Consider the following 22,692-nt stretch of genomic DNA (forward strand, 5'->3'; position numbering starts at 1 on the left):
TTCAGCTTATCATTGGTTTTAAGAGCCTTATCATTGAAAACAGGTTCATTCTGTATCTGGAAACGGGCTGACAGCAGTTCAGTTGCGACCAAAACAATGAGCTAAAATGCTCAGTTATAGTTGCCTGTCTATCACTTTGAGCGAGCCCTTTCCCATAGAAGCAGTGCTCCACTGTTTAAAAATATTGATGGTGCTTGTAGAGTTACAAAAGTACTAACAACTAACAAAATCTATTGAGACAAATTTTATTTGAAGATTTTAAACCGGGACATAAACTGGCTTCCATGCAGTGTTTGTGATCCCAACATGCCTTAATAAGAGCAGTCATGTAATCTGATTCTATCCTGCATCTAAGGGAAAGGTTGGCATGGGGAAAATAGCAGGAAATAGCAGGAAATTAACAACAGCCATTCTTACCCACAACCAGAACTGGTAATGGGCATGTTCAAACTAGTGGGTTGTTGTACTCAGCCACCTGCCATCTGCACTTCAGTCAGATCTCGATCAAGTCTTTACCAGAACTCAACAACAGCATAAGAAAGTTAAACTGGGGAACAAACAAACAAACACAGAAACCTCTCGCCTGTGACAGAAGTCAGAAGTTGGGTGAACAGGAAATGGGGCGTGCAGGGAAGAACCAGAACAGAGGATGGCTGGCTGTGTTTATAGACGGCCCACATACAGGGAATGGGCAGAAACGTGCCATCTTTCCTTGAAATATTGTCAACCAGGTTGTGCCTGGCTCTGTGTATAGTTCATGGTTAGTAAGTAGATGCTCAAATCTCCTCCTCCTCATCATGTCGATCTCCATAAAAAAAAACCCCGACCTCAGCAAAGAGAAGGAAGCTTCACCCAGGCTGTTAGATCCCATTATCACAAAGAAATCAACTTCACGGTATTAGAGGTAAGTCTGACAGCATGGCTGTGATGTGTCTGTGTACTTTCAGGCAATAAAACAGAAAAGGAAAAACAAAGCTTTTCTTCTATTTTGCTGCACCGCACTTAGTTCAGTGTCTCAGCTGCTGCTTTTCATGGCTGCAGATAAAACTTTCACCTGTCAGAAAGCTGAGAGGGAGTGAAGCTAGCTGCCTCCCCTGGCCGGAGCCAGAGATCCTATAATTTACATGACTGTTTCAAGTCATTTAAACAATATGACTCACATCGATACACTGTGTCCACCACAATTTGCTTTTTTCATCCCTCTTCCCTTTTGTCTTCATACAAATTCAAGCCAGTAACAAAGTTTAGCTTCATCTTATGCAGAAACAGCAATCCCACCACAGTTTCTTCAGAAATTGCACTTTTGAGTGTCACATGTCTGTTTTCTTTGGTGACCGGCTACCATAGACATAATAACATTAGCCGACTTGCTGTTATCCTTATTTGAAATTTGTTTGGCAAATGTTGCTATTGCTAGCTGGCGTACTTCCAGCATTGTTATGTAGCCAATCACGGCTTGGGCTAATGGTTGTGGTTAGATTGTTTTTTTTTTGTTGGCTCTTGTATACATGGTAACTTTATTCAGTTGTGCTTTGTTGTGTGTTTAGTGGCTGCTTTCGCTGTGCTCCATAACACCTTGCTGACTGAGAAAGTGAAGGGAGGGATGGGAGGTCTTGGCCATGAAGCCCGATGAAACATTTGATGTGGGTGGTCTATAGTGTGATATCTAGTGGTAGTGACAGTCATGTCATGTTGCCAATACTTTCTGTAGCTGCTGAAACATCTCAATACCAACTTCAACAACAATTCTGGTTGTTAATTCCTACCTATAAAGAAATACACTCATACCTTTTGGACACAAGAAAAATAAAAACCGCATACACTATGACTACATCAGTACAAAATATTTGTTTTTAGTTTGTCTTGTTTGTGAATCGTACGTGTCATTTCATTACACTGTGCAGGGAACAGCCTCCAGTGAACGTGTTGCTTCCTGTTGACAGTGGGTGGTGTATCCTAGTTTAAGTGCATCAACACCGACGTGAGGCACAGATCAGCTGCAGGAGAGCCTCAATCAACTCACAGCTTTGCAATAGCTATCATGCAACTAACACGTCTGGAAGCTGCTGTCATCCTTGGTGAGTCTATAGTCAACTGTTACTATAAAATATATTTTTTAACTAACATACTAAAACTGATTGAATTCAACTGAATGTGTTTTATCAGGGGTGTAACTAAAGCTAAAACTTTAAACTAGAGCTGCATGTCTTGTAGTTTACAATACAGCACAGTCAACCAAAGTTATGTCTACACTTAACAAAGTAAAATGTTCATGTTTTGAATCTTTTCTATAAATAAAATTAAAATATCCAAATGATATGTAGATGAATATAATGCAATAATTCACATATAATCACCTTTCAAGGTAAATGAATAAATTATTGTAATGTATTGTATTGTATGTGTTGTATTTCAGGGATTGTAATTCCTCAGATATCCAGCATCAGTTCATCTGCACCTTCTGACTGTCTGGCTTCTGTGGATATCTGCATGTCGGATTTATGCGCGAGTGAGCAGGCTTTTATCGGCGGCATCTGTAACAGTAAAGGTGACACATTTCCAATTTACTATTCCTGCTGCAGGGGACTTGAACATGTTGTTATCCTTAAAAAAAGTAATGATTACATTTCCTCAGGAAGCCCAGGACATGAAGCTATTTAACTGAATTGCAGTTCTCGGAGTATGGCTTAAATGTAATAACTGAGGCAACAGCCTGGAGCAAAGTCTATATAACTAAGTCAATAGATAATAATAAAGAGGCCTTCAGCTGCTGTTTTGACACTAGATTCCAGTATTATGATACTAAATTTAATTCTGTCTACCTATATCTGCATCTAAACAGCTTTCATATGTGAAATAATCAGAGCAGTAGGACATAGGAAACACCTGTTGCACAAACAAGACCTCACTCGCTCATGGAAAATCCTGTTTTTCTGCCTCCCTCTTGTGTTTGTGTCATTCAAGATGAAGGCTGCCAAATAAAAGGCTCAGAGGTCTGTAACATGACCATCCAGACTGTACTGGACCAATTTCCCTCTCTGCGAGGGTGTGTGTGTGCCTGGGAGGAGGAGCTTTGTGACTCTATACAAGCGCTGGCCACACAATGCCACGGAAAGCCAGGTGCAGTATTCTCAGTGCGCTCTGCGATAACAATTTACAGCTAAAATTACATTTTTGTTTACCAAAGGTATGAACAAACAGTATTGTGCTGCAGAATGAGTGTCATGAACAGCAGATTGGTTTTAACTGGCATTTGTTGTAGAAAAGCTGATCATGTTTTCTGTTGTTTGAACAGCAACTCAGCAGAAGAGAAGTACAGTGACGGACTGGAAGTCAAGCAGTTTGATAGGCTATGGTAATAATTTTATTTTGGTTTAACCTCAAATGAGAAGATAAAATGACAAATTTAATTCAATCAATACAAAAGTGATGTTAGTGAAATCTCAAAACTCATTCGCCACATCTCTTTTCACAGTATATGACCCTGCTGGATCCTGCTCTGACCGGATATCAGTTTGTGTCAATGATGCAGTTTGCAACAGGTACCTTGTACCCGTTCTCCAGGCATGTTTGGCAGATCTGTGCAACCGTGAGCTCTGTCAGCAAGTGACTCAACACTTCTACGGCAGCATGCCGCAGAATGTTGCAGAGATGCTGGTCATGTGTGAGTGTGAGGCTTCAGATCAGAGCTGTCTGGATATGAAAACTGCTCTGCACAGTGGCACGTGTGGAGACGAGACCCGGATCTGCCAGGACACAGTTCACCAGTGTGTTGAAGACAGTGACTGCAGGTTTGTTGCTGTTCTGCCTCTCTACAATGTGTCGGACACTTCAACAGTACTACAGAAAACAAATTATTTGAGGATGGAAGTTCAGTCTTTAACTCTGGATCATGTTAAAATCAATATAGAATAAATTAGAATTTTTGTTGATACGAATTCCACAGCAACAAATTTTTAAATAACGAAGCAATGCTTATTTATAAATACTGCAGACCTGTTGGATATGGAAACCTAGATTTAGAAATGAACTCATAAATGAGTGGCTGAAGGCAAATTTAGCATGTACTTTGATACTGGTACGTTTTTAGGGAACATTTACAATTTGCATCTAATTAACCTTAAATGTCCAATCATTAAAAAAGAAAAATGTCACATTATAACACAATTTACTGACCCACAATTAAATTTCAATAACACAATCTATTTGAAATAATCATCAAAGTAATGGTTTGTTACAGGATGTTAAAGATGATGAAATCTGATGTATATATTATTTTCCACGATTTACCAGAGACCTGTTAAAAACTTTCCAAACCAAATGCTGGAGCGCTGCAGAGGCTCTGTGCAGCGACAGCGACCTCCAGGGTGATGAGTGTTTCACCAGCATGGATCCAACCCTCATCCTTGGTGCAGACTCTGAATGTAAAATGGCCTTCTTAGCCACTTTGGCCACAGCACTTCACCACCCTTGTTCATGCAGAGGCATGCACAATGGTGATCTGAAAGCCTGCAACATGATTCACGATGTATTTCATAACAGATCATACTTCAGTGAGTAGGATATGGGTTTACAGGGCGGGTATTTTAATGATCAATTTTGTTTATTGGAAATATTGTAAAGATTTTTTTATGCTCTTTTTAGTGACATCTTGGAAAAGCAGCAGCAGTGGTCCTTCTAAACCTCCTGAAATCACTCAGCCTGGGCGTGGTCACACATGGTCACATGGTAATGTGAAATTCAGCACCTTATACTCATTGTGATGTTATTAAAATAAATATTTATTTAGTTAGTTTCAGAACAGTTTTGCATGTATTCAATGTCAAATATTTTGTCTCTTCAGATTATCTGCTGTATGCTTTTGCAACTGTGCTACTTGTTGGAGTTGTTGTATTAATACCTTTGGCTGTTGTCAGTAAAATTTGGTAAGTACATCAACAATAAGTCACTGCAAGATATGTTAAATTTTCCTGATATTTAACAATAACACACCACATCTTTTTTTTTTTACATTTTTTTCTTTTGTCTTGTAGGTTCTTGAGAAAAAGAGATAAAACAAAATTACATCATCCACAGAAAGGCAACTGTGCTGTTATTCTCTGACGTTAATGGCATTAAAATCACAAATCACCACTTTGTTCCATTTTAACACATAAAAATTTGAGAAGATTAAACTTATCAGAGGGTTTTTTTTTTTTATTTTGTCACCTAAATATCAGCAGCGTTGTAAGATATGAAGTTTTGTAGTGAACCCTGGTCTTGGTAACAGATGACAGGTTTTAGCAGTCTCATTGTGCTTTATTAAAGAAAATCTATTTAAGAAGGTTGATAAAACAAAACATTTACAGCTATAAGTGTCTCAAAGGAAAATACTGTTGTAGAGATTTCCATGATGTTTATGAGTGAACACAGGATTTTTTTCTTGAATCACAAAAGAAACCTTTAAACGACAGAGCTTATGGATCGATCAACTCTCTTCAGTTTTTGATCTTTTCATGTATTTCACACTGACTTGTGCCATCAATCAATCTAACACATCTGACACATCTGAGATTACTTTTAGTCATCAGTTGTCTTTTTGTGATGATTTATTGGTGCTCCAGGCCTCCAGTGTATCTGTTAAATAAACACTCACAGTTTGATGAAAATGTCATATTTCTGAGGTGTCGAGCTGTATTTTGATCCACAGAAAAAAAAAAAGCAGCTTTTAAAAGAAAAGTTTTTATAGTGCTTTAAGCCTTTATATACAGTCTATACTTTAAACACACCAGAGCCCGGCATATAGAAACAGAACAACATAGAGGACAAGGGAAAATTAAATGAAAAAAATATATACAGTATGAGAAACAGCCAGGGGTTTAAGGCTTCAGACAGAAACACAGGAGCATATGGGGTCAGGCAGAATATCACCAGCTAGTAAAACAATGCTTGAAATGTAATTAAGAAAGCATCAGAAAAAAGTATGGCAGGCAGGTGGAAGGAAATTACACAGTTACAGCTATTCAGAAAGCCCTGTCAACAAAGCACTTAGACCTGCATCTGGAGACAGACGGGAGCCAGACGATGTCAGCTCTCTGACAGTGAGACATAAAGACAGCTGATGTGAAATGTAAGCAGCGGCAAGACCATTTAGTGCTTTGTTCGCAAACAGCAGAATTTTAAAGTCAATTCACTTCAACTGTAGGAGGCAAGAATGGGTTTAATATGGTCCCTCTTTTCTGACCCTGCTTCAGCCATTGAACTATTTGGAGACGTAAGTGATGACAAAACATGAAGAGCTGCAGTAATCGAGGTACAAAGGCATGAAGGACTTGCCCAGGTCAAAGTCATGGAGGACTATGTAGAGTCTGGAGATGGTTCAAATATCCGATTTATTTTTTGTTTGATGATTTAGTTGATCAAACTTCAAAGCAGAAGATGTTTTGCATGAAAAATAGACAAAGTGCCGAGGAGAGTTGCAAGCAGGGAGGTTAAATGCTGTGGTACGAATGATAGAAATTTGGATTTTGTTTAATTCTGCTGGAGAAGGTTTTCAGCCATCCAGGTTCTGAACTGAGCTGAACTGCCTTTATATGACATTTACTTTTTACTTGTATACTCTTTATTATGATTTAACCTTAGATGAAGATCTTATCTTTTTCTCATTTCTCTGCATGATAAAAAATATTATACATGGCTCTATGGAGCCCCTAAAGATAATATTTTTAATCTTTTGTGCACTACATATTATCTTGAGCACACAAGATACAATTTATAGTGTGCACACAAGATAAAATGTTGTGCTTGCAAGATAAAAAAAAAATGTATGTACACCTTTTGGGACTTTGGGAGCTCTGTTTTACTATTTGCCTACAAGCAAAAAAAAGGATGGGATCAGAGGAAAGCACTGGTGAGATAACTAAAAAAGCATAAACAGTATTAGGAAATAATAGTAATTTTTTTATGCCTGAAGACAGTTCTAAATACAGAGTCAACCACAAAGATGAGGATGGAAATATAATAGAGGAAAAGTTGGATGGAAGGTGAAGCAGGTTGGGGAGGGGTTTGCTTTGCTCGGAATTTCTCCATCTATTTTTGGCATTAGATGCACTTTTTTTTATGAGAGTCCTCATTTTGACCTAACAGCCTCCTCGAGCTTTTTGATATCCTGTTGATCAGTGAACAATTATTTCTCATCTGGTCTGCCTTTGAAGATAAACCTTGTGTTCTCTCTTACACTAGAGCTTCCTGTGGGGAGTTAATCTTTGCTGGTTCGGATGATGTTCTTAGGTGTTGTTTGGCTGTTGTTCAGAAAACAGTTTGAAGTGCAAGTGCGAGGATGAATCCTAATGATTTTGGTTGATCTCCTGACTTTTCATGTAGCACCACCAGCAGTTTTCACTTATTCAAATGTTCAAAATCAAAATCAAAATTTGGTACACACAATCATTTATTCCTGAGGGATGAATGAATATGATGAATCATAATAACGCTGTTGGCACCTTCAGTCATCTTTTTCTTTTTTTTTCTTTTTTTCCAATACTTTGTGGTCTATAGTTTGATTGAATACTCACACAGCTGGTGTTTTTCACATCAGGCTCAACTATGCTTTGTGCTCAGTGCTGCCATCAAATGTTACCATGCTTACAACAGCTTTAGCCGACAGGCCAACTCACCTCAAGTAAATTTTAGATTCCTTATTTCCAGGACAGACTGAATCAGAACCTCCCTGTGAGAAATATCATGTCAAAATGTTAAACCTCAGCCTCTAAAACAGAACCAGAGAACTTGCATGAACCATGAAAAAAAACCTCAGCGAGGAAACACATTTTCATTAAATGACACCACACTGATCAGCACCAGAGAAAAATAAATATGTATGCTCCTATATAAAACTGTGGGAGAATTCTTTACTGCAATACCAATAAAATTGTATTTTTAATTCCAGATCCTTCAGATGATTCATCCTATTCAGTGTCTGTTATTTGAGCTTCCAAAGTTTGCTCATTATTGAGTGACCGCACTCCAATGTACACATTTTTTTGATGAATAATGGTTTGCTTACAGTATGTGTTAAAGATGGACCATTGTGAGTAGAATTATCACATCTTAATACACATATGTAAATGTGCCAGTTATCTGTTGCATCTATTCATTAGAGTTGAGCTTTGATTCATTCCCAGAGTCCAGCCGGCTTGCACTCCAGCATCTAATTATAATGACTTACTACTGGGATACGTGATGAATATAATTAACAACAATCAACTTGCTGGATAGGAAACCAGAGGTGTCCTAAGTCCTGAGGACCAGGAGAGAGACGTCCACGACAGTTCTTTCGTCTTTATTGCGATTTTCATATGCAAACATAAAAAGATGATATTCACTTTTCTTAATTACAGCATATGTTTGTTTTTTTTTTGTCACATCTTGCTTTAGATAAAACTTCATTAAAATTCAGTGTCACATTCAATTATTTATGTTTCTATTGTTATCTTTTACAGATAGCAGGATGTAAACAGACAGGAGAGACACAGGTGAAATGCAAAGACATTTGACTTTCACACAGAGGGTAGCTTATGTCATGGCTTTTTAATGGCAAAAAACAGTCAAGGGGCACTTCTTTGGCAAACCTGAGGGCAAAACCATCTCTTTTAAATGGCGATTTTTCTAGTAGTTTGAGAGAAGTCTTATTTCTGGTTGCTAGTCACACAGAATCTGACCGGGGAAGAAAAGCTGGAAAGATCCTCAGAAGTATTCTGCATAAGGAAATATTCATATTTATAAAGTAGCAAGGAGGCTTTTTTTCTTTTTGCAGTTTGTCTTATTCAAATGAAATACCTGTGGCAATAATAAACTTCAGCGCACAGCCAAAGCAACTTAATTCTTATTCTGTTACTTTAATTGTATAAGGCCACTGAGCGATGCAAAGTAATAACGGTGACTGATCTTTACTGGGTTTATTTGTCAATTATTTGCCAAATAAATGTCAGAATGTTTAAAAATAGAAGTGGATAATTCAGCCTGTGAAAAGGCCACATGTATTCATATCTAATCAATTTAGACCTCTATCATGAGTAAAAGGTCTTGTTAGAGTCAGTCGTCTCCCTTAAGTTATTTTTAAGCTGATGTGACCTGTCCTCGTAATGTCCAATCATACAGAGCAGAAAATAACATAACAAAAATATTACACAAAACATGTGACACTTCAGCAGATCGTAAAGGTCTTTCAGGTCTGCATAAATGCCAAAATGTGGCAATGAAAGTTAAAAAAAAGGAAACTCTAATTGAAAGAGGTGGTTTTGCAACACAAATGTTGAAATCTTATGATTATTCTTGAGAGTATTTGTTTCAGATTTAGAGCAAGTTTAAAACAAGGTACAATGCACTTCAGATACAGCGGCATAGGCAACAAATTGAAAGGCAGCAACAACAGGGGAAGCACTTTAAATGGAACAGATGGAAATATTAAAACATATTCCTCTACAGAAACACATCACAATGATCTGCCTTGGGCCTGGGCGACCTTGGAGTTTGTCTTGCGACATAAAGCGTTGCAGATGAAGTCACCGGCCTCGATAACTTTTGCGAGGTTCACACCCTGCAGATAAATGATCGTAGTATCTGTTAATCTGTCTCCATGTCTACAATGCGATATAATGTGGGTGAGATGAACAAACAGTAAGTAACAGTCAGTGTAAAGGATGTAAATGGATGCGTACAACAGGTGGGAGAAAACTAAACTGCAGTGAAAATATTCCACCAGCAGGGGTAGGAATTGTTAAATAAATTGTCCCTGGGTAGGTGCATGCAACACTGTGGGCTTGTGCAAGTTCTGTAAAACCACTGATATTATAAAAATAAATATTTACAGAGCAGTATGTTTGCACAGTGATCTGTTTATGTAAATGAGCTCAGACTGATTGTATAGCTTTGAGTTTGGTTGATGCGTTGGGAAATGTAAAATGCAGCAGGTCTGTCCAAGTGCACGGCGAAGACATACTCACAGTTTCAATCCCCATGCCGTGGAGCATGTAGAGAACATCCTCTGTTGAAACATTGCCAGATGAACCCTGAGCGTACGGGCAGCCTCCCAGGCCAGCTACTGCCGAATCCACCACACAGACCCCCATCTGCAAGGACACACAACAGAGACATTCAGCACCTCAACACAGACTTCACCTCAGGTAAAATCTTAGGAACAAAGATCCTTGTTCTGTTGAATTGTTCGACCCTGCAGGCTGCACGGCCGCGCGCCGTTGCCGGGCCTGCGGTCGTGTTTTACAGCTGTTTAGGAGAACTGTGGGCTTATGTCTTGAAGATGAGTGGGCACAGAATGTCCCACAGTATAGCTTAGTCATCCTCTTTGTCAGCTCAAACCACCAGCACCACATAATTACGGCCTTGTTCATATGAGAGGAACATTATAAATGCTGAACAGAACATTTCATATGTTTCTGATTCTCCTGGGTACTCATGTTTTTACAGCACTACTCTGCCCTTAACCATGGGGATTCACTTTCTTGCCACACTGAGAAGACATTTTTTCCTTGGCTGGATGGTGTCCTCTTACACTGTGCCAACAATACAGGAATTGTAACATTACTACTCAAATGTGTCCTCATTTCAGGGATTTGGTTCATTGGCTGATTATAATCAATATTTAGAGGGAAAATATATTTTTTTAAGGGTCTACAATATCAAGTGTCTGCCCGCGACATGAAAATTTATGATGCGTTTTCAGTTGGCATTTTTTTTTGGTTGTTGTTGTTGTTGTTGTTGTTGTTGTTGGACAGCTCACCAAACATCTTAAAATGCTGCTCAGGAAGTATGAGCTCACTGCTTTGTGTAAACTAATGTTGATGCCGGGTGGCGGGATGAGTTCATCTATTGAGATTGACTTTTCTCTGAATACAGATAATACATAAAGAGATAAAACAGTAGTGCTTGCTGTGTAAGCGTACAGAACCTTTGTTTTCACACCAAAAAATGATGAAGCCAGACCTTCAGTTTTTCAGAGTCATTACAGACTCAGGTCTCAGGATGTTTTCCACATGTCCCTGGGATCGTCATGAGAATATTAAAGATGTTTTCCAGCTTCCGTGGCAGAGCCAGATGTCAGAGGATCCCACAGTGAGACAAAATTAACACGCTGATCCTCTCAGTGGCATTGGGTCATGAAGGACTTTCTCCCCATGGAGCATGACCAAGCAAGCTAAATTAAAAGAATCTCTACTGCCTTTTTTTTTTTTTTTTTTTTTTTGAACAATGCTGCTAATTGGTTGCTTTTCCTCCAGACAAGAACCTACTTCTTTCAGGGGCTGTCTGAGCCAGCCGTAATTGCTGTTTGTGTTGGCAAGAGGAGAGGAGGAGGTGGGGTAGAAGGAGGAGGAGATCTACTCCGGTGTGTGTGCAGTGCACAAGATTTCCAGACCTTGGTTCAAGCCAGAGCAGGATATTGTACTAGGCAGAATTTTTGTAGTATAAACACAGAGTTGTAATCTACCATGCCAATCCTCTCGCTTTCAGCTGCTAACCGTGTAAGGCCAGGGGTCTTCAGCATACTGTTTCCGAGAGGAACAAAACAGAGCCTTCAGCAGCATGCCCTGTTCCTCTGGACAGTGATCGCGCAGGGATTGGTGGTCAGCAGTTCCCGCTTGCCAATGCTCAGTTCGGTTCACACTGCCCAGAAACCAGATGTGCGCTCAGTGTGAAAAAAGCCATATCCAGTGAGCTGTGGCTATATAAAAACAATACATTCCTGGGTAACGACACAGCGCATTTTCAAACTTGCGTGATTTGGGATAAGCTTGTTGACATTCTACACACTGAGTGGACGAGGCTGAGGATGGACATGCTCCCATTTTGGTTTTATAACTGCGTCAGTGAGAGAGAGAGAGAGTGTGTATTCACTGAGGGATACGCAGCAGTGATGCTTTACCCACTGCTACATAAACTGGGAAGCTGAAAGAAAACTGTCACAGATCCACTGCTGACACATATATAACCTCTTTCCAGGAAGCTGGAATGCAAAGCCCAGATACTGGAGGACAGCTAGGAGATAGACAAAACAAACATAGAGAATTCTTTCATGATTTATTTGAGCATAAAAATTCTGAACTATAATCAAGTCATTCATCTTTACCTCTTCATGGATTACTGAATTTTGACAATTAGTTAATATAGCAAAAATTCTGATGGTAATTTAAAATCTTGGTGCTTTAAAATTTATGTCTTTACATTCAGACAGAAGCTGTGTGGCCGGCAAGAGGGAAATTGAAGCATATTTAACTTTGTAACCCCAAAAAAAGAAATGTATTTGGTTAGAGCTGCCAGAACTAATAAATCTGCATCCATGAAAAACAGGCTAGCGACTAGTTTCCATAGACACAGACTGTGCCAAATACACCTGCTCGTATGTTTATTGACCAAGTCTTAGTCACAGTAAAAACATATTTAATAATCTTTAATAATACTTGATTTCAATATTTAAAAATGTTACAACAGTTACAACTTATTTTATCAAAATGAAAATGACCAGAAGGCTGGGCTTCATGCGTCCTCGGCATTTTTTTGAAATATTATACCTAAAATGAGATTTTTATTCTTTTTGGTTAGTGTAAGGTTCTGAATGTGACAGTGTATGTGTAATAGTTTTTACTATATATCCTTACATTGTTGTATCCTCTTATATCATTGTATATACTGTACACGTATAAATGCATTCATCTTTTTAAAACCATTTTTAACCTTTACCTTCTGTCAGTATCTATAAAATTTATTATGTATTATTTAAGAATATATATTAATACTATATCATTATTATTATTATTATTTTATATAAATAATAATATAGTAAAACTCCAGAGTGTGCAATTATTTATTGCTGTCTGTAATCATGTGGGGTTTTCCTCTGAAAAAAAGCACTTCACCACTCAAAAGTGACAAAACAGTGATGATAATGTTGTTGACAGTCGTGATGAAGAGGACGATGAAGAACATGAATATGGCAATGTTATAAATGTCAGCTATAACACTGACATATCAACATCTGCAAAAGAGGCCAACAGAAAGTTGTACAGAAGTTATCAACAGGCCGTCATGACTGAATAGTGCCTCATGGACAAGAAGAAAAAAGAAAACACTGCAGAATGTTATTGTTAGCGGAGAGCTCAAGTGTGTGCACAAACAGGTTGTACTGTATTCTCCAGCTGCAGCAATACACAATACGCCAAAATTGTGGGTAAGAATAAATAATTTTCCTTGCCAAGCCTGTGAAATCTAAGTACATACATTGTCATTGTGTGACCTGCCAGGAGTAGGTTAGTTACAAAGCCCCCCCAGACCTCATGAAGAAAAAAAAAAAAAAGAAAAGGTACAAAGACTGAGGAATGTCTTTATCAGGAACAAAAGAAGTGACTCAGGGCTGACAGCGCTGGGGGAATTCATTTCTCTCCCAGTTGGTGGTGTGGACTTCTGGCACACAGTAATGAAAAACTATGATAAAATCTTTCATTTCCATCTTGTTTATGGGTGAGCAAATGGTAGGCTAAATATCCCCGGCTGCTATTACTTTCTGTGGCCATGGGGCAGCTGTGATGAATCATTCTAAGTATGATCCACAGAGGAATTTCACCATCCCTCTGTGCTTTCTCACTCCGGCGTCCAAAATCAAAGCTAACTTTAAAAATATTTGCTACTTTACACATGGACATTGTTGAGCTTCACTTTAGCGCAGTGTTACAGTGTTACAGATGACTAGTACCATATATTATCAATATTACAGTAAATCTTGTTGTGCTTTGTGTCCTGACAGAGTGAACTGTAAATCATGTTGCTTTTTGTTTTTTTGGGATTACAGCGAAAAATGTAGAAGTTGGAAGTATAGACGTACCTGCTATCTCAAGTCATAATACTATGAGATGACATGTATTTATTCTTCATAGGCTAATTCTCATTAAAAACACGAACATTAATGAGTTATGTTATTTATGTTTATAGGAATTCAATAGGAAATAATAACTGCCCTACTTTTGTCAATTAGAAAAATCTAATAATAATAATAGGGAATAAATGTGTGTAATATGTGAAAATCTTCCAGTTACAACACATAATTAGTTACTGAATTTACAGTAATAACACTGAGCTGCTTTGTCTTGGTGGGTGTGTGACTCTTGTTAAATAAATGTTTCTAGGTCTTAAAACTTCCAGGTCTTTTTTGTTCTTATGTGATAAAGAGTGCAGTACATTTTTGGTTAACATTACCACAGTAATTATTCATTCATTTCACACACTAAAAGTCAAAAAGCATAATTATCTTCTACACACCAGATATTTGCAGTCCTATGAAACAAAGCGCTCTCGAAGTTTCTCTGAGTTTGGTCTGCAGCTGCGACACTGCTCATCATGTGCTCAGCAGCGAGCGAATGAAGGGATCATTTTCCACTGGCCTTTAAGCACAGCATTGTCAGGGTTCAACAGCCAAGCGACAGATGAGTTAGGAGCCCCCCAGGGCCCTTCTATCCACCTAGCTTTCAGATGCTTTGTCCAACAGACACTGAATAGGTGAGCCTTTGTGCTGACCCCCTCACATCTGTTGACCCACCCAGCCCCCAATGAGCTTCCTCTTCTGCAATGACAATGTGCTCCAGAGAACTGATACAGCCATATCTGCGTTACCTCTGTTTTATGTCTGGATTTATGTCAGTTATAGACTTGCTACAGGCAGAGAGGTGAAAATCATCCCGACGAGAGCTCTTCTACCGGGGTTTACAAGCTAATTACATTTTTGTGAGTTGCTTATAATGGAGTATATAACTATAATAGTCCGTGAAGTTTTTTTCACTTGAATCCTTGTGTACTGTGATGGGAGGGCCCTTTGGAAATATCTTATGTTCATTAAGATTCTGGGATTTTTTTTTTCAGAGGGCAGTTTGTGAATCATCTTACTTTGTGGCGAGGCTAAGATCATGTTTCTTAATGTCCCTCTTCCTTGTTGACTGATGGTTCCTGGTTTTCTGTGTGTCCCATTGTAACCTACACATTTGTTTTGGGCCCTCTCAATACTCCCTGAACAGAGGATACATTCATAATGTCGTAAAATGACACATTGCCATTAAAGCTCAAGGCCAATTCAGGTTTACAGTGTGTTTCATAAACATCTCATCATTGTGGTCAGCTCAATACTCAAAATGACAATATTTGTTTAAGAGAAGAATGTCAGCAGTACTTTTGTGATTTATATTATATGTTTTTTATTAAATCTAGAGCATAGAAGCTCTAAAATACTTTAATTTAAATTCAAACAACCTTAAATGGCCAAAATAAATGGCCTAATTGATAAGAATATAACTTCCCCTTGCCTGATTCTAGTGAAAAATAAACACTATTGCACTATTCTATTTCCATAGCTCTTATAAAAATGAAGAAAAAACGGTCTCTTTAAATGTACTGTAAAATTGTCTAAAAAGATGGATTGGAAGCAGCTTAACATATGATTATCCCCAGCAGGAAGAATGATTTAAAGCCTCAGAAAAGACTTGTGATCTCTACAATGTTGGCAGTTACTTCAGCAAGTTGAAAGATATCCTGGAACAAGAATCACCACCTCGACTTTGCTTCCACATCTGGTTGCTCCTTGTCATGTCATCATGAGTAACAAAACTGATGTATGCACATGCTGGGCATTTATCCATCGGCCTGCGGCTCTCCACAAGAATATTTATATTCATCAGAAGGAGAAGGATGTGCATGTAAAAGAAGGTGCCCAAAGAATCCTTGCCAAGCCACTGGGAAAGCACAAAGAAAAGCTGTCAAACAATTTAACATGAGTGGATGTGAGGATCAGGAGGATGATTCACTGCTGTCTTGTGCCGGTACAGTGGAGAAGCTGGACCGCTAACTGCTGCCTCCTCGTCCAATCATGCCAGTATTTGTAAGCCTCCTACAGACCCCTGTCAGATAAAGTGCTCACACTTTTCACATCTCTCACACAAAGATCAGCATGCTTTTTCGTGCTTTTCTTCACATCAAACAAGTGTGAGTGAGAGCTGTGACCCCACACCAGTCCTTCCAGCACCCACTTATTTCTTTTCTTCAGAGAGGCCTGAGACTTTCTCAACCTTTTCTCCCTTCTCAAACAGCCCTCATGTTTGCTTCCTTTCACCAAATTTTCAGGGGCATCAGGTCTCTCATTAACTCTATTTTAAAAGATGCCTGATTTCTGCCAGGCTTTGCAAATTTTCAAGCTCTTTCCTCGACATTTTCCCAGAATTCACAGGTCTCTCCACCCAACTTTTGGAGCAGTTCCCCCTCATATAAGGACTTCCAGGAATGCCAGGTGCTTAGAGAGAGGCAGCACAGTCTTGCCAGAGAGCAGCACTTGTAAACCTTTCCCACAGTTTCTGGATAGATTATATATTAACCGTAATTACGGGTTCCGGGTTCTGGGAGAGTTTGTTTGTTTGTATTTTCTTTTTGCCCTTGTTTTTCTCTTTTGCTCTTAATATTGATTAGTTTATCTTTACGTTTTTTGTGTCTATTGACTTATCTAATCTTATTATCTAATCTTATTTTTTACAATCAAAGTTGGCAAAATGCAATCAATGTTTTAATGGACAATTTAGCTAATGACTTGTTTTTTTTTGTCTTACTTTGTAGAAAGTTTTAATAAATTCCTTAAGGTAATTTATTCCCGCTACATCTACTGCTAGCTCTATTTTTTCTTTTATTGATTGTTATAAAAATCATGTAATGATGATGACATAATCAATTATTATGACTGGATATATTGTATATTATGAGTTCCTACCTTGAGTGCAGTCAGGATGTTGGGCAGCGCTTGCCCATAAGTGTCATGGCAGTGAACTGCCAGAGTGTCAGCGGGCACCTCCTTCATCACACTCTGCAGCATCTTAAACATGGACCCTGGAGTACCAACACCGATGGTATCCCCCAAGGAAATCTCATAACAGCCCATTTCGTATAGCTTCTTTGCCACCTAAAGAGTAGTAAAAGTTCTCAATGACAGGAAATCATACAGTATAGTAAAAGAACAGTTATCTGAGGCCGACGTATTCTTCAAGTCTGGTTATTTTTCATCATTAAAGACAGTTCAGTCTGTGGTTATTGTGGGTAAAATATAAAGATCTCCCTAAATGCCTGAAACCAAGGAACCATGACTCAGCTTTGTGATGCACATGGGAACGTTGCCAGACAAGTTTACATGCTGTTGAGATAAGAGCCCGCTCCTCTATAGTCCAACGAAACGAGTGTCATCTCATAAATTCATTGTGCATATAAAATGAGAAAAAAAAATGCGTGAAGAGGCATGATTAAAAAACTTGCAATAATAATTACTTAACCTTGAAAAATATAAGCTTCCAGTCTACAGTATATGTCCATAAAGTTAATCTCACCTCAGCAACTTTGGAAGGTTCAATGTGTCCCTCATGGGGGCATCCAAGGGCACAAGAAACATATCTGAAAGAAGACAGCATTTTTATTTGGGTAACATCTGATAGCATGTGATACTATCAACTTACAATAAAAACTAAACAACTGCTGTGGATAGAGCAGCAATAATCTGTAACATGGAGAACTTCAATCTGCTGATTATTTTATTATTCTTGTTTTTATATTCCTAATAACAGATTTGTATACAAGGCACATTCATTGAAAAATAAATCACCATTTTGAAAAGCCAAATATGTCACTCCTGTTTGTTGTGGTAAATGTACTCACTCAGTTTAAATAAGGATAAGAAGCTTCTGGAGCATTGCTGTTGATTCTGATGTGTTTTGGCCTTGGTGCTTTGGCTATTCATCTGTTCGTCAGCGCGATATCACAAAGGAATCCAAAAAGATTTACACGAGATTTGGTTCGCAGATCGGTGATTCGATTTTGGAGGTAATCCAGACATCAGTTTGATGCCGTTTGTAAATGACTCAACATAATTTGGCTCTCAGAAAGTGACAGTGTTTACACTAAATCCACTCTTCTTGTGATGTGTTTATCGTTTTTGGACAGAGAGTTTCTGTTGTCATGTCATTTAAGAAATCATGCATTACAGCAGCATCTTACTTTTCCATGTAAGAAAAAAGCTATATTCAGTAACTCTCTGTTTGCTTTGCTTTAATGTCCATCTGGACTTGTGGTTTTCTAATGCATAGATATAACATAGTGAACATCTGGAACTTTGCTATAAAGGTATCATTACTGAAGCGTATGTTTTCTCCTACATATAGAAACAGTCTTTCCAACTGTTTTGTTTTCATTTGAAGCAAAAGAACAAGTGTGATAATCAGAGTAAAATCAGAAAGTAAAATGTGTTTCCACTCATTGCAAGTGACAATACATAGAGAATACTAACCCTCGGACTGGGATTTGTTGCTGTTTGGCAGCGTTAATGACTTCCTCAAACCTCAGCATGCTTTCATCAATAGAGCAGTTAATATTTTTTTTACTGAAAGTTTCAGACGCTGACCCAAACACCGCCACCTCAGTAGCACCAGCTGCAACCTTCAAAAAGGAGAGAAAAATGAACTCGCAAAACTGTTTTGAACACTGCGTTGGAGTCACATTTACGTAAGTGCAAGATATATATGACAAAAAGACAAAAAAAACAATGTGGTGCCAACAATTAACTCAAATTGACAAGCATGGGTAAACAGTTATGGTTTGTAGCAGACATCATCAGGCTGAATTGAAAATTAATGCTTACAGCATCCTGGAAGCCTTGCATGTTAGGTGTCAAAACAGGGTACTGAACGTGAGGTTCTCTCTGGATTCCTCTGAGGACGTCAGTGTGGTCTGCCATCTGAATGACGGAGGTAAAACATATGATGTAGAAAAATAAACCTTTATCATCATCTGAACATGTTCCTGAGAATACATGATTCGTCCTGCACAAATGTTTTCTCATGCTTGTGGGCAGCAGACAATCCTTACCTGACAGAATTATTTTTTCACTCTGTATTAACAAAACATTTTACTGTTTTTCAGGAAGTAAATAGTGGAACACTTTATGACAGGGAATGAGAAGGCCACTATATGACGAATATATGGAAATATTCTTTCTAAATATTCTTTACAAGGATGCTAGAGGAGCAGATTTTCCTCAGTAGTTACACAGACGAGGAAAAAAGAGAGCCTAATAAATCACTCAGCACTATTTTTGCTGTGCACAAAGAGGAGTTATTACCTGCGGTACCCACTTTGAAGAGACAAAGCTGGTGGCCTCGATCACAGACAGGCCTGTTTGTGAGAGCATGTCTATCAGCTGGATTTTCACCCCTGTCGGAACAATTTCCTGGGAAACAATGAAACTGAAACAGCTTTTTCTGGATTTGATTCCACTCAAGATGAGAGGTACAACACAGATATCAGGCAGTACTCTGCTTGCCAATCACATTTACTGCTATATTATCATGCTGGATCTTGTGTATCTACCATATCGATGACTATTTTTCAGATCTTTCAAAATACACGCTATTTTTCATAGTAACATGTTGTGGTAAATAAAATTATTTCTGCATCCAGTACAATCCGTAAAACCACTGGTGTGCAATAAGGAAATCATAAAGCTGTGACATGCTAAGAAGAGTAAACTAAGCCAGAAGTCGTGTCATCTCTCCTATTCAATTTCAAAGAAAATGTGAAACATATGCTCCTGGCAATTATGGCACAGAACCCATATGTTATGGATTGTTTTATGTATGACAGACACAGGAAAAAATGGGGGTTTCCAGGGATGATCGTGCATAGTCATACAAAATGAGGCCGCATATAAATATAAATGAGATTCCTGACGGAAATGGCAGTCTATACCTTTTCATTTTGAAGTCCATCTCTCGGCCCAACCTCAACGATTTTAACAAACTCTGGATACTCGTGTCCTGTAATGGTCTGACAAAATATCAAAGAGAAACAGAGCAGAGAATAAGGAGAAGAAAAGCACTCAACAGGACACTGAACACAAGCACTTAGTCATCCTCTTGGCATGGGATGCTTCAGGACATGTCATTTCTAACATGAACAACTCTCTACCTCAAAGCCAGATGAAATCCGAGAGCCAAAATATACCTTAGCTTGTCAGGCCATTAGGATGCAAACTCAGGAGATGTGTCACAGAGAAAAGGCTGGGAAGGAGGTAAGGGTAACTCCACAAAAACCACAGGGGTACTCTAGGATCAGGGTATTTTTCTGGCCTGAACCTCATAATTCTAAAGGAAAAGCTCTGGTTGAATTTAAATGCAAAACCTCAAGAGAGATTAAATATTACACAATTTATGTCACATTAGCTAACTTCTAGCTAACTGAAGCTAACATTAGCTAACTGAAGGTGACACTTAAAAAAGCAGCACATGAACAAAAGCCACCAATCCTTCTGATCGCCTTTTGTCGACTAGCAAAGAAACCAAGGAAGCTGACAGATTCAGCAGCTTATTTCACTGTCATGGCTAACAGCTAATGAGGTAGCTAATGGCATCTTCAGACATGGAGCAACATTAACATTCATTTGGAGTCATTATCTGGAATAAGCAGCATTGTGATACATTATCATGGTTTAGTATACCCAGCAATAACGCTCAAGTAAAAGTAACAATTAAGGGCTGAAACTAATTGGCAGTTACTAATAAGCAATCAGTAATTAGTCTCTTAAAAGTCAAAAATAGTGATAAAATGCCTGAAATAAAGGTGAATTTAAGATTTATCCAGTACTCAAAGATACTCAGTTTACTGTGATGTTTGTCAAAGAAAAGCAAAAAAAAGTTTAAATATGAGAGGGTGAAAAACGAAAAATGAAAAATGTTTGCATTATCCATTCTCGAAAAATGGATGATCAATTGATTATCAAAAAAGAACAAGACAAATAATCAACTAATTGATTAATCGACTAAGTCTTTACGAACTTGACCATGCAAATACAGGATAACAATGAAATGCTTGTGTTGTTGCAGCACAGACTTAACTCAGATTCAAGAAACGTGCAGGCCATAAAACCAAAACAATGAGCTCTAAGAGGCTAAAAAGCTACATACTGCAGATTCTTCTTAACTTAATTGATTAAATATCAAATCTATTCATATAAACCTAGTATCTGAATGTAAAGAGCCTTAATGGGCAGTCAGTTAGTTCATTTGCAAGAAACAAATATTGTTCTTGTTAAATTATTATCAAATAATCCTGCCTAATGGAGTTAGAAGAAACAGAAAAATCTAGTCTGTATCCTTTGTCACATACAGTCAATTCAGAAAGATAAAAACAATTTATCATTCTTATTTAAAGAGAATTCCAGGTATCCTCAAAAATAGGATAATATATAAGCAGAGCAGAATTTCACTGGAAGAGGACCATTACATAAGCAGCACACAGCATCAGCGCTGTCATCAGTGGCTGGCTGCTGTGCAGCCTCTCTGTCATGAGAGAGTCATGTGGCAGAGCATGTGCAGCAGATTAGGAACAAGAAAAACGACGCCCACCTTCTCCTGCAGCCAGCGTCTCAGCCATGGGTAGTCCTGGGTAAGTTGCTCATAGCTCAAGCAGTGCTTCACCGTAGTGGGTACGTTACCCATCCGAATGGCTGCAGGTCAGCCCGCTGCACCTCTTTATCCTCTGAGACTAACCTGCACAGACTGCTGCAGCTAATATAGCAAATTGAAGCTTCAAATCAATATGCTAATGGTGGCCTGGACGATGAAGGGCCTTGCTGCACGAGGAGACGGAATTAGAGGACGGCTGCAGACGGTGGAGGATGATTCAGCAGTTGCCATGGCAGCCACATCCCTTGCAGGGAGGGGATCAAAACAGAGAGGGATGGGGGGGAGGGGTTGTGAGTGGATGGAGAGTGAGAGAGAGGAAATGGTGTGAAGCTAAGTGGCAAATGGAGCGATGTGGGAGATTAGTGCTGCAACCTGGACTGGGAATTCTTGTGGAAACATTCTGAGGAAAGATGTAATATGTGCATCCAAAAAACGGGATGCAGGTGCAGGGCAGGAAAAGGGAACTATAAGGAAGGAAGAGTTTGCATAGATGATTTATTAACAGGCTGAACACTGAACGCTTTCTTCACTGGGGAAGCATTTAAAACAGTAATCACTCAAAGGTTTTATAGTTATCTTGACTCAACAACAAGGTTAGATTCACCTCCCTGTTCCAGTGAGAACTGAATGCTTAAGGGAAACATGCTGCTTTGATTGATTTCCTGTGACCTAAACAGTTGAGGGCTTTCCATTGCCAGACGTGCCACTGCTGCCAATGTCAACTGCATGGTGTAATAAAATCCCTTGTTAAGCTAGGGCAACATTTACCAGAGAAAGAGCCATTCTTCTGAACCCAGATGTTAACAATAGAGGGGCTTAATGAAGTCCTAGCATTCAACCATCTCACCGCGCTAAACTGCTCTGTGATGAGAGACCTCTACCTCTCTCTCAGGGGAGGAGGGCGACTCATATGATCAGCCCTGAAAAGCCTTTTTTGTAGCAGACTTCAAGGTTGATGTCTATCAGTTGCCACCCCCTAAAATTTAAAATGGCCTTTTGGTGTATTAGGTCTAATCACTTATTCATGTCCGCCTGCAGAAAAGCAGTGCAGCAGCATTAATGACTGAATTTTGAAGCCTAGAACTTTTAAACCTTATTTCTAAACTTTTATTTTGCTTTTTACATTAAAGCAAATAACTGCAGATTATCGTTTCTGCCAAAAATGAATAAAGGT

General features: G+C 38.7%; 2 protein-coding genes across 5 annotated transcripts; one reads left to right on the top strand and one right to left on the bottom strand.

Moving 5' to 3' along the window:
• The first annotated feature begins 470 nt into the window (after positions 1-470).
• Positions 471-5,178, top strand: gfral (GDNF family receptor alpha like). 4 transcript variants are annotated; one of them, XM_071480834.1, is made up of 10 exons: positions 471-904; positions 1,944-2,078; positions 2,417-2,548; positions 2,971-3,120; positions 3,296-3,355; positions 3,476-3,791; positions 4,294-4,553; positions 4,645-4,728; positions 4,844-4,925; positions 5,034-5,178. In XM_071480834.1, the coding sequence occupies exons 2-10, from the start codon at positions 2,042-2,044 to the stop codon at positions 5,101-5,103; spliced, it is 1,191 nt and encodes a 396-aa protein (XP_071336935.1). In that variant the 5' UTR covers positions 471-904; positions 1,944-2,041; the 3' UTR covers positions 5,104-5,178. The 4 variants fall into 4 exon arrangements, with proteins under 4 accessions (XP_071336935.1, XP_071336933.1, XP_071336932.1 ...); XM_071480832.1 differs by having other exon boundaries at positions 477-904; positions 1,905-2,078; positions 2,965-3,120; XM_071480831.1 differs by having other exon boundaries at positions 477-904; positions 2,965-3,120.
• A 3,126-nt stretch (positions 5,179-8,304) lies between these two features.
• Positions 8,305-21,745, bottom strand: hmgcll1 (3-hydroxymethyl-3-methylglutaryl-CoA lyase like 1). Its single transcript, XM_071480835.1, has 9 exons — positions 21,459-21,745; positions 19,804-19,881; positions 19,178-19,285; positions 18,698-18,793; positions 18,347-18,495; positions 17,394-17,457; positions 16,787-16,975; positions 9,984-10,109; positions 8,305-9,577 (listed from the first exon to the last, which is right to left on the bottom strand). The coding sequence occupies exons 1-9, from the start codon at positions 21,549-21,551 to the stop codon at positions 9,473-9,475; spliced, it is 1,008 nt and encodes a 335-aa protein (XP_071336936.1). The 5' UTR covers positions 21,552-21,745; the 3' UTR covers positions 8,305-9,472.
• Positions 21,746-22,692: the final 947 nt, after the last annotated feature.

This window comes from Trachinotus anak, unplaced genomic scaffold, assembly GCF_046630095.1.
Source record: "Trachinotus anak isolate AG129_WGS33_773 ecotype Australia unplaced genomic scaffold, CSIRO_AGI_Tana_v1 ptg000007l, whole genome shotgun sequence".
Taxonomy (NCBI): Eukaryota; Metazoa; Chordata; class Actinopteri; order Carangiformes; family Carangidae; genus Trachinotus; species Trachinotus anak.

Coding starts and splice junctions, on each gene's coding strand:
- hmgcll1 (XM_071480835.1), bottom strand. CDS start 21,551: ATGGGTAACGTACCCACTACGGTGAAGCACTGCTTGAGCTATGAGCAA. Junction 19,882..21,458: donor GACGCTGGCTGCAGGAGAAG/GTGGGCGTCGTT, acceptor ATATTTTGTCAG/ACCATTACAGGACACGAGTA. Junction 9,578..9,983: donor ACGGCATGGGGATTGAAACT/GTGAGTATGTCT, acceptor ATTTATCTGCAG/GGTGTGAACCTCGCAAAAGT.
- gfral (XM_071480832.1), top strand. CDS start 2,042: ATGCAACTAACACGTCTGGAAGCTGCTGTCATCCTTG. Junction 3,792..4,293: donor GTTGAAGACAGTGACTGCAG/GTTTGTTGCTGT, acceptor ACGATTTACCAG/AGACCTGTTAAAAACTTTCC. Junction 4,554..4,644: donor TCATAACAGATCATACTTCA/GTGAGTAGGATA, acceptor TGCTCTTTTTAG/TGACATCTTGGAAAAGCAGC.